The sequence below is a fragment of the Pithys albifrons genome, chromosome 3 (genome assembly GCF_047495875.1).
Source record: "Pithys albifrons albifrons isolate INPA30051 chromosome 3, PitAlb_v1, whole genome shotgun sequence".
In the NCBI taxonomy this organism is placed as follows: Eukaryota; Metazoa; Chordata; class Aves; order Passeriformes; family Thamnophilidae; genus Pithys; species Pithys albifrons.
In genome coordinates, this window is record NC_092460.1 from 62,562,625 (window position 1) to 62,574,701 (window position 12,077).

General features: G+C 38.1%; 1 protein-coding gene across 4 annotated transcripts in view; it reads right to left on the reverse strand.

The window, feature by feature from the left end:
* The window catches only part of NAV3 (neuron navigator 3), a 273,242-nt gene extending 262,369 nt beyond the window's left edge, over positions 1-10,873 (reverse strand). For all 4 annotated transcript variants that reach the window (XM_071552178.1, XM_071552177.1, XM_071552176.1 and 1 more), the window contains exon 1: positions 10,440-10,873. In XM_071552178.1, coding sequence (XP_071408279.1) covers positions 10,440-10,682 — 243 coding nt within the window. In that variant the 5' untranslated portion in view covers positions 10,683-10,873. The remainder of the gene's footprint in view (positions 1-10,439) is intronic.
* Between the last annotated feature and the right edge of the window lie 1,204 nt (positions 10,874-12,077).

Here is a 12,077-nt window from a genome sequence, read left to right on the forward strand (position 1 = left end):
TATCCTTGGAGGTATTTAAGAAGAGACTGGATGTGAGATTCAGTGCCATGGTCTAGTAGGCAGGGTGGTGTTAGGTCAAAGGTTGGACTTGATGATCTCAGAGGTCTTTTCCAACCTAGCTGATTCTGTGATTTTACAGTTCTATGACATCCACAAATAAGGCAGAATATCTCTGAAAAAATCCTGCACTGACTTGGTGGGGCCCTGGGAAGAAACCCTTGTTTTCATTTCCACACATTTTTCTTTTATTCTCCACTCCCTTGTGCTAATAGCTTATCTTATAAAGAAAAACTCGATAAGGCTGTGACTGACATAGCTGTCATAGATGAAAAGAGCTGCTTTGCTCTTTTTCCTTTGAGATACTACCACCAACCATTCCTGACACCCAGCTGAAGAAACCTTGTTTTTGCTTAAGAGTGGTCTGTATCTGAAAGTTTAGTGAGTTAGGCTGTATTAAAAAAAAAAAAAAGCAACAAGTCTGGAGAGGGTATCACCTATGAACAGAGTATTTGACTGTCAATCACTATAATAGTTTCTTTGTGGAGCAACCTACTTCTTAGGTTTCAGCTAATAATAGAGAACCACACCAGTCTTCAGAGTGATACTGCAGTGAGGTAAAGAAAACAGCAAAGACACTGTTATTCTCTCCTTACCTTTGTCAGGATCACAAATTTACACAGGAAAAATTGCATGTTGTATAAAAAACCTTTCTACTTGTGTCTTCTCGTTAGAAGCAAAAAAAAAAAAATAAGGCATGGATGCATTATTTGACAGAGAGGAAGTTGATAACATCAATAAATGATTTGGTTCAAAAAAATCTCACAAGTTTTTCTATGGTAACTCAAAATAATTTTAACAACACTCTATAAAGCAACTAATGCGATTATTTCTTCAGTATTAAAAAAAAATCAAATAATAGTTAGCCAAGAAACAACTTCACTCTAAAAAGTGGCATTATTACCATTTCACATATGAGCTGAGTTCAAGGACATACTTGATAATAACAAGAAATGAAACTAGGTTGTGAATTCCCATGTGGGTCGCTAGGCCTTACTTGCTCTCAGAAGCATTTAAAAAGCAAATCTGAATCTGAGGCTCTCCAGCTTTCACATTTTTGCTGCTCCTTCATGAGAAACAGATTCCTTCAGCTCTTCCTTCCAGCACTCTGTCTATGGCTGGTGAGCTGGCCAGCAATGACTAAAGCAGGCAGACTACTCTGCTGAGAAAATTTCTAAACTCGTTTTGAACTTTTATTTGTTATTTTACATTCTTATTTAATGCCTATTTCCACTACAGAGACCGTTAAAAAACAAAACCAAAACAAAACACCAAAACCCAAAAAACAAACTAGAACAAAAATACTTCCAAAAGAAAGATACTAACTTGTTTACTGAATAGATATGTTGCCAGGAAATCTCATTGTTGTACTGCTGAGTAAAAATCCTGCACCCTGACTTATGTCTTACTCACCCTAAATCATGTATAATCTGTTCAGAATTTCCTGATTAATGAAAGTGGTCAAATGTTTTACAACGCTTGCTAGGGAGTAATCTTTCTGTGGATGACTGTTCTAATTACTAAGATGTGATGATTTTATACATGCCCTGTAATTCAAATCCTGATGCACACAACAGGAAGTTTTCACCACCAGATCTTTTGGAGCTTAACACAGCACCAACAAGGTACAAAGCCAGGTGTTAAAACTGTCAAAGGGAGATGTTTTGAAATGGAAAACACAAGAGAGAGCTCAACATCTATTTTTGTTCCAATTTGTTTTCAAATTGGATGCAATTGGAGAGCTTCACCTGAACAAAATATTTTGATCAGCTGTTGAGAGATATATTGAAGGATGAAATGCTGTCTTCTGAACTAAGATCAGAAGGGTAGAGCAGCAAAGAAGGGAGAGAAATATAACAAAAAAGGTAAGTCAGACCAAATGTCTTGCTGAAAGTTGGTTAGGACAATACTAACATTATACTTGGTCAACTTCTCTTATGTTTTATGCAGAGTTAGTACAGATATTTAGTGACTGGCACCTTCTCAGTTTATACATCCACAAATACTGCGATCCAGCCCTAACCACTTCAAAATTATGTGTCCCTTTGATTTGCTTATTTTCCAAATTCTCTCGGCTTGGTTTACACAGAATATACACAAGAGCCATCAGAAATCTGCACATCTTACACAGGGGAATTATTCCTTCACATTTACCAGACAAAACACTCTGCATTCCTTTTTGAATGTTAAAGAAGTTATGCTATGTTTCAGCCAGCATCCACTTGCCAGTAAAAACAAAAAAAGAAAGGTTTGTGACCTTAAAAACATAATGGGCAAGTGAAGATTCGCACTAAATAGTCCACTAGTAGGTTTGAGAGTAGATACATGCTTCCTTCTCTTCCAGCTTAACCCCCAAACACCTTCACTCATCAAAAGGCTATTGTTGAAGCAGGGGCTTCCTCCAAGACCACATCCTGTGAATCAGGTCATAGTGAAACACAGAGCTGCTTTAAAGCAACTATTCTTTGCTTGCCCTGTATGCAAGTGCAAAAAAACCCAAAACTGTGCAACTCAAAAAATAGTCTAGTATGCTAGAGAAAAAGGGAAAGTGGATCAAGACCAGAATGAACACATCATTAAAAGATTACAGTTCTCATTTGTAATTGTTGCCTTTTTTATTTACTAAATACAAGAGTTTCTGCTACAAAGAAGCTAGACAATAAATTCAAAAGCAGAATTTAGGACTAAAAAAGCCATCTCTCTTCAAAAGAGTCCTGCTTTTATTTCATAACTACTTAGATTTTCCACATCATATTTAATAAGTAAAAAGCCTATCAGAATCATTGCATACAGGACCTTTGATAAGTGTTACATTGCTGTACAAAAGGCAGAACATATTTTACATCTTTAATAAATTGTGTCAGAGTCTGTGTTGATTGGATATATCAAAATCAAAAGAATGTGGCTCCTGGAGTAAAATTTCACCTCCAGCTCAGAGCTGGGCCCATACTGATGCTAGCCATTGCCATTAAAATGAAGATAAAGACTAAACTGTCCTTATGAAGCTAGCACAAAAAATAACTCATTATTTGGATGTTTCATTCTTAACTGATCCCTTAGAAAAGACAAAGGATTGCCTTGTGGTTATGATGTGAAGATTAGGACTTGAGACATATATGACTTGAAATTTCCAGTCCTGCCACAAAGTCCCAGCCTGAGTGTAGGAAAATCATCCATTTCCCCTTTAATCTCTACCCTCCCTCTGCGCTATGAGGATAATATTTTTCCCTTTCTACCACACTCAGCCACATGTTCTGTAGGGCAGTGACTAACTTCTGTGCACATGCACACTACCTGTCGTGATAAGGCATCAATCCAATAAAAATTTCTACGACAAAGGTCTGGTTTAAACACAGAAAAAAATCAACAGAAAGGACATTATCATGTGTTTTTACCTGAAGGAAGAAATGCTTCTCAGTGGAACCAAACTCCCTAATCTTAGCAATACCCATCACCCTGCCGGGTGCTGTCTTCACTCTACTGTCTCCTAGGGAGCCCCTTCAAAATGCAACTAGATGGAATATTCACTGCAGTGCTTCTGAGGGGATTTGTAATTAAGGATTTTTGAAATATGTTGAACTCAACACTTTTTTGTGAGAGAAATAACATGAAAGCAGTACAAAATTATGCATAGGTCTTAAGCTCTGGTTGGTCAATAATCTCATATCCATGATCCCAATCATAAATTACAAACAAAAGCGTCTTTCAGCCTACACTCAATGCAACTTGTTCACAAATAAAAGAGCTTTGAGAGTTGATGCTGTGTTACTTTCCATTTATTTCAACTACATGAAAAAGTGCTTGATACAGATGATTAAACAATAAATATATAACAGTGAAGTTTCCTCTGAGCTCATACAACATGAAGCTCTAAAGTCAGTTATAGTGTAGACAGATGGTGCTGGATACATAAAGCACATTAAAAACACTGTTATCTGTTTGATAAAGAAATAATTCAAAGCACAAGGCAAGAAGCTGAAATTGCTGACAATCTGAACTCCTGTCAACTGTCCTGGCTTCACTGGGGCTGTGTGAATTTTAAACACACATAGTCCCAGGTGTCCACAGTGAAGGCTGAAATTTCTGGCAGCTAGTTCAGTACTTTTGAAACAATATCCCATCACTAGTGGTCACTTTGGGGAGAAGATAGGCGGTTTCTGGCTGCTTCTGCTGCCCTTTTTGTTGCCTTGGCTATGGTGCTGTAAATGAAACATTTGCAAAACGAGCAGCCTCCTTTCTTGCCAACCCACAAGGCAGACATCTCCAATGCAGTAGAGCTGAGAAAGGAAGAGTATGACAAAATGGAGAAATAAATTCATTTATTTGTGTTTCCCAGATTCAGCATGTCAAGAAACTCAGCGGAACTTAGCCCTGAGAGACCAGACAAAAAGGTATCCAAGAAATTGAAAGGTCAAAGAGATGTGGGATTGCAACAGATGCCTTGCTTCAGAGAGATTTGGGGAATGGTGGGAAAGGGTCACACAGAACATAAGTAAATGGTGTGGAGGGGTTAGCTGAGGAAAGACAGAGATATGGAAGTCATTTATGGCACACATCTGTTTTTTCAATGTGCACAGTACTCTTGTTGATGTAAGCAGGAGCTCCACCCATGTATGAAAAGCAAAAATATTTGTCTTGAGATCTGCTTTTGTAGAGAAGCCTAGCCATCCTCCAAGTTGAGTGTCTGGCAACAGGAAGGAGTTACCACATCACCGACAAACTGCTCACAATTGATGAGGGAAAAACATGACATTTCCATACTCGTTTTAATGTCCTACTACAGAAGGGCTGGCTGAATGACACAAGATGTCCTCAGACTAAGACTGAGATGCAATAGTACGATACTAAACAGAATGGACCTCAAGAATCAGTTTAACAGCACCCGAATGTGCTTTTGCTTAATCAGTTCAAAGTATTTAGCTTTGTTTTGTGACATTCATTTTAGGCTACTTTAATAATGTTCACTTGGTACAGCTAAGTGCTTTGGACTCCATACTCTGTTGGACATGCTTCCCAGGTAGCACACATCTATCCTTCTCTGTTCTGCTGATTTACAGACTGCTTCCCCAGATTAACTGCTCAGATTTCTCTGCTCTACAAAAGAAGTTGGTTGTGCCTCTTTCCTCAGGTGGACACACAGTATTTATTCTTTGTGATTGCTTCCAAAACGCCTTGCAGCAGATCTATTTTGTGAGCTCCCTGTGGCAAAGTTCCATTGTTTAATGATGATCCTGGTGGGGCTAGACTCCTCAAAGAGAGATCACAACCATCTATTTATTCTCTGGATACCAGTAGCTCCATGCTACTAGAATCTTACCACAAGCCCCCAAAACTGAAGCGTCTAGAAAAGTTTTATGTTTACATATGTGTACCGGATCAGCTGGGGAGGCTGACTAGCACTTTCTGATAATGAACAGTGATATGAAAAATGCTGCAGGCATGACAGGAAGACTTGATTAGGGGATACAGAGAAAAATAAGTCATATTCAGAAGCCTGTAAAGATATCTGCCAACAGGAAGGAAGAAGCAGATAAAGAAGACAGTTGCAGACAGATAGGAGAAACAAATAGAAATTGGAAACAAAATCCAAATACATCCTCCCACCCCCAAAAAAACCCCAAACAACAAAACAACAACCCAAACCAAACAAAAACATAAAAAACCCACCAACACCCCTCCCGAAAAAAAAAAAAACCAAACCAACAAACCCCAAACAAACCAAAAAACCAACCAAACAAAACCCAAAGAAGCAACAAACCATAAAGAAGCTAATATGACAGTAAAGGAATTAAATAACTCAGGAAAGAAGGCTAAAATCTTATCATCCAAGTCATGTAACCAAAACACTACAATAATTCAGTTTGGAAGCATAAATGAATTAAGTTTGATGATGGGAGGAGAACCTTGGGAACATAAAGCAGAGCACTGCAAGGAGCAGCCCCAGGAAGCCAGACCAGAAGACCAGTGTGCCTAGCAGGTGTGCTGACCACCAGTAGCTGCTCAGCTTTGTGCTGGAGAGGTATCATGGCTATGCACTTGTGACTACACCATCAAATTCTGAGCAGAGCTGTAGTCAACGACACTTTTAGGAAACCTGGAGTAAAATAGTTGCCATGGGCATTTTTTTACAGGTCAATATCACAGTCTCATAGAACAGTTGAAGGTTCAGAGGCACCTCTGGTGATCCTGTAGTCCAACCCTCCTACTAAAGCAGGTTTACCTACAGCAGGTTGCACACGATTGTGTTCAGGTGAATTTAGAATATCTGCAGAGAAGAAGACTCTATGACTTCTCTGGACAGCCTGATTCAGTGCTCTGTCGCCCTCAAAGTAAAGAAGTTTTTCCTCAAATTTAGTGGAAATTCCTGTGCTTCAGTTTGTGCCCATTGACCCTTGTCCTGTTGTTGGGCACTACTGAAGAGTCTGTCCCCAGCCTCTCAACACCCACTCTTAAGATAGTATATAAGTTGTAGACTTATAATTTAATGACCAAAATAAGTTGGCAACATATTTGGCAAATAAATTATTTCTTCATTCCTATTGTTCCATTGTTTCATTTAACTTTCTACAATATCAATGGATATTTTTTTCATTTTGTTAGTGCTCAATAGCACATTCTATAACTAGAACAGTATCCCAAAGAAGCCTGATGATTAGTTCAGCAAGCAGTATAAAAGTGGTGGTACAGAAATACAAATAATACTGTACCTACAGTTAGAAAAATATTAGAAAATATGGTAGTGTTTTCAGATATGGTTTTGCAGAAAAACACTCTATGGTCCAACTGAATATCAAAACTCCATCTGCTTCAAAGACAGCCAGCATTTCACCTCATGAATCCAGCAGCTGGATTCTGTGCCTGTGTACATATATAGGAATAAACTTTTGTCTATATGATATCCTCAGGGAAAAAGAATGTGTGCTGAATACTTGCGTTCAAATATTTTGTATGACTATTCACATCACAAAGTGCTTATGCAGTCAGCTTAAACGTTAGCGGATTTAGCAAGAAAGGAGATGAACCTGTTCTATGTGACTTCGGTACCAAAACACAAATTATGAAAATTTTGAACAAAAGTGCATTTGAATAAACTACATACAGAATTATTAAATTATTAGCAGTTTATTATTTGCTTTCCTAGCATCAACTAAGTTCTATCTAATAAAGAAAAAAGTTAAATATAATCATCTCAAACTTTTTCTACCACAGTTTTTATTACAATAATAATATCACTCTTCTTAAACTTCAAAATTCATCATGTTCACAAATAAGAAAACAACCAAGACTACATGTGCAAGTGTAACAAAATCATTTGAGATGGGAGAGATAGCTAGGGAAAAGAGAACTGATGTTTGCAGCTGTATTCCTAGCCAGCCTTGGCGAGGCACTTGTGTGAGCCAACCCAAGTGTCAGAAGTCTCAAACAATCAGGTGTGGTGAGAGTGAAGGTCATAGAGGAAACAGCTGGATGGCACTGACCTACTGTATTGACATACATGACCCAAATTTATCTTGGAATCCTTAGCACTTATAGATAGCAACAGGATATATCACAGTCACTACATGTGTCAATCGAAGTGCCTTCCAGACAGGAGAGAACTCGTGACCCACAGTGCAGCATATGTAAAACACCAAAGCAAGCAATGCTAAAGGCTGCAATTCAGCAGTCAAGGGCAAAAGTTCACCAGAGGATGAACTCATTGTATTTTGCAGACAGATAACCATAATTTTTCCCTCAGAAATCAGTGCTGCCTTATATCCAAGGATATATATAACAGTAGCATACAAGAAATATACCAGATAGTCAGATTTTACTCTCAGTTGGAAACTCAGACTGTGTATTCATTACTTTTTGATTGAAAAAGCTCTTATCTGATCACCGTCATAATGAAACATTCCAAATGTACAACATGGTAGACAAGAGAGCCACATAGAAATATTACATTTGATAAATGAGTTTGCTAACCAAAGAATCAACACTCACAAATGGTCAAGCTTTGGGACAACACAACCTGCAATGCAGAACCTCGCATCTGCTCAAGCAAACCTGAACAGACATTAACAACTGTCAAATCTGTGCTTAGAACTACTATTTAGACAACCTGAACATACTTCGGAGGCTTCCAGGGTGGCATGGATCTCCACCACTGGTGAAGAAAAACAGCATACAATACTTTTAGGCTGATCTGTACTATTAAGAAAAGTCTTGAAATAATTTCTTCATCATAACCATCCACCTTACAGCCCAAACCACTTTGGCCAAAAAGTTTCGTAAAACTTGCTTAAAAGGCGAATAAAAGAGCATCCTTCAAAAAATGTGCCTGGAAGAAATTGGAGTAAAGGGCTGCCACTAAACTTTACTAGAAATGTTAGACTTATAAGGGGGTAATGCAGAAAGGACTCACAAATTAGTAACTGCTTGAATGTTCAGCACTTCTGTGAATCCAGGTGGTCAGGGCAGGTTTTCAGACCATCACGTGTACAACCTGGTCTTACTCTTTTCTGGGTTATCTTTTAAAACTGCTCAGCAGCCTCCATTGAGAACATATAGAAAGATCTAATGTGTGGTAGGCTATTTCTTGGAAGCTGGTTTGTTTTGTGTTGCTTTCTTTAAAAAAAACAGTCTGTGAGATGACAAGTATTGTCAAACCTATGAAACAGCAAACTAGGATCACAGTTTGAGTCCATCTAGCCTGTTACATTACTCACTAGAAATTCAGCAGGGTTTAGGAACAGATGCCTTGGAAGGCTATGACTCCCAATTGGTCTCATGTTAATCATTAATATTCCCAAGTGGTTTAAATACTGAAGGCAAGATGCTTTGTATCTTTCTCCACACTTTTTTAAGTAAACAAAAAACATCTCTCAGTAGGCAATGCAACCTTTTTTTTTCCTGAAAATAGTATTTGCAAATGTAATTTACTTTTCATGCAACATCCATTAAAGAACATCACTAAATAAGAAACACAAAGAATATTTTCTATTCAAAATAAGCAAGCAAACAGGAACACATTATGTTGAAAACTTATTATCTTCATGTCCTACCTGTGTCATAGAAAAGGGCTGTTCATCACTTCTGGTAATAAAGAGAGGAACAGTTTGCTCCTTTTTTTTATATTTCTGTATAGTATGTCTGACACCACCAGTGCATCATCTTTACAAGACAGGGAGAGGGGACACAGAAAACTCCAAGGGAAAAGTTAAGTGACATGATCAAAATCTCATGTGAAAATGTGTGGCAAGGTTTAAAAAGGAAACAAATGTTCAGAGGCCCTATGCTTTAACCACAAAACCAATTTTTTCACTAATACTGAATTAACCCAGTAACTGGAAACAAAGAAAACTCAAGTACATGTATTATGTGCATCTTGACACTTTAAATACTCTAATGACACTCAAGTGTTCTCAAACTAAATAAGATACAGTTACAAAGATATGTTTAATCCCAGTGTGGTAATGAATTCCCCAAACCAAGAGTACTAGAAAAGCAAGTGGAAGTAACCTCACTTAGCACTGCTTGCTGAAGCTGTGTAAACCACACATGCAGCCATAATGTACTGACAGAAAGATCTACAGAAATATATACTGCTGATAAGAAAGGACTCAATACTCACATTCAAAGCACAAAAAAGCTTTCAACTGCAGCAGACAGACTAGTTGAAAATCAAGCAGAAGTTATTTTAATAGTTAATTAGGACTCCAAAAGAACTCCCTTACAAAAGAAAAAGACTTAAGCAGACTAAAAAATACTGTGGCTTCCTACTTCAGAATGTCCTTTTTTATAAAAAAAATCACAATGAATTGGGGCTAGATAGAGGATAGCTAGGGGCTAGATAAGTTAGGAAAAAGCTGTTTTGCAGAAGAGAAAAACACAAGTACTTTTTACTAAGAAGCTGTTTTTCTGGTTCAGCAGTTCTCTAACAAGAGTAGCCAGATCATTTGAAAAGTAGAAAGAAAATAATTTACTTGTTTTTATTTTAAAACAGCCTCCCTGTGGGAATAGGTGTGGGAGTGAGATCTCTTTTTAAATTTCGTAATATAACATAAAGCTGCCAAGATTTTTTTTTTTTTGAAGTACTGTCATGTAATTTCTCTGCTTACTGGATGCCGGAATGATTTTTCCCTACTTACGATTCTACTGATCTTTATCAAAATTAATTTGTGAAGTAATTAACACTAACACTTAACACCAGAATATTTATTCAAACAGCAACACTGAGCAAAACAAATTTCCAAGGCTGCTGTGAGTTAACTGATGACAGCAAAATTCTGTTTACTTATTTACCCCCAAGTTCTGCATACAATAGGTTTCTATAATTTTTTTATCAAATCAAAACAACATTTTCTGAGAATCAAGATCCACAGGTAAAGTTTACAACTAACCTTGCTATCTTCGATCTCCTGGGTTTTTCCTTCAAGTGCTTTTCTTTCTCCAAAATCACAGGTTGATTTTAATGCAAGCTGACAAGAAAGCATCGAGCTCTCTGCCCCAGTAAGCTCCAAAGACTTTGGTGAGTACTTCTGTGAGGCAGTGGGGCCAAGGTTGGGTATCGGGAGGGCAGTGTGAACAGGCTTTGACCCTACGGCTGGCTGTCTTAGCTTGGAGGCAACCCCAAGTACAGGCATGGCTTCTATAAAAGTATCTTCCTTCTGCCAAAGAAAATGCTCCTGACCTCAGTCTGGTAGACTCCAGCTTCAGCAATTTCAGAACAAATACTTTAAACCAAAGTAGCAGTCATCCTTTCAGAAAGTCTTAAAACAATAATATTACGAGATTCACAAGGAAGCAAAGCTTTTCCTTCATCTCTCCCCCTTTCTCCCTCACAGCCACTCACACACACTGCTCAGTGAGTCAGTGGCTCTGTAAGACTAAACGCTTCTTTGGGGCGTGAACTTTTCTTGAAGGTAACTGCCACAGTGCTGCCTGTCTGGGATTAAAGAACTCATAAATTTGCCTTCTCTTCTTCCTACAGCATTCCAGGTCTGTGCATTAAGTGAATGAAGGATGGGAGAGAAGGAGGGAGAGGAGAGAGGAAACCTCCCTGTACTCCAACTGTCAAAACAGCTCTGAGACCACAACACTGGAAGTAGAGACCTCTTCCTGACTACATAAATAACCAGCCCACATCTTAAAAAAAAACAAACCTCTTTTTTTCTGATTGAAAAAAAAAAAAAGGACCTGAGTAGTGGCCAAAGCAAACAGCTGTTGGAAGAGTTTTCATCCCGGAAATAATCTCAGCAATGAAGCTGTTTGTCTGATTCCTGGCTATTTTTCACTGCTGACAACCATGAGCTACGGTGTTTCATTCCCTGTTCCTTCCGTGAAATCAGGTTAAAATCATACAAGAGCGTGGCTAGGAACAGCCGCTGAATCACACTGTGGGTAACGTCTGTCTGCACTATGAAAAATGCATACAAAAACACAGAGCAGGATATAGGAGAGTCACAAGCATTGTTAGAAGATTTAGTCAATACAGCTTTCAGACCTTTTTTTTTTTTACTTTCTTTCTTGGTGGTGATGTTAACGTCATCTGTTCAATGTTAACACTTCCCTTTCTAAAAATGTTTAAAGCTCCATGAAGTCCATGTCCAACGCATCATTTCTGCTTGTTGCTCGTAGAAATACTCTTGCTGGCAAACTCAAATCCTTGTACATAGAAATGTAAGTGAGGCAAGCAGAGCACGCTCCAAAATGAGTCACAATGGACAGTCCAAATTGTTGAGCAGCATAAACACTTACTTAAAAGGAAAACGGTACGTTCCTTTGAGACCCTATAGCAGGGTTTCCTTGTTAAACTGTGACATAAGGAAAAAACCTGTGCAGAAGTATCACACCATTCAACTCCTATGGGATTCTATTACCCAGCATTATGGACAACATTTTTTTTTCCTTAATATGTCTTCCAAAATAAAACATAGAGAGATAGGGTGACATGACTTATTCTGCCCTAATATCCTACACTGTATTAACCATACTTCACTGAGCAGTAGGTGCTATTACCACCATAGATATAAACACAA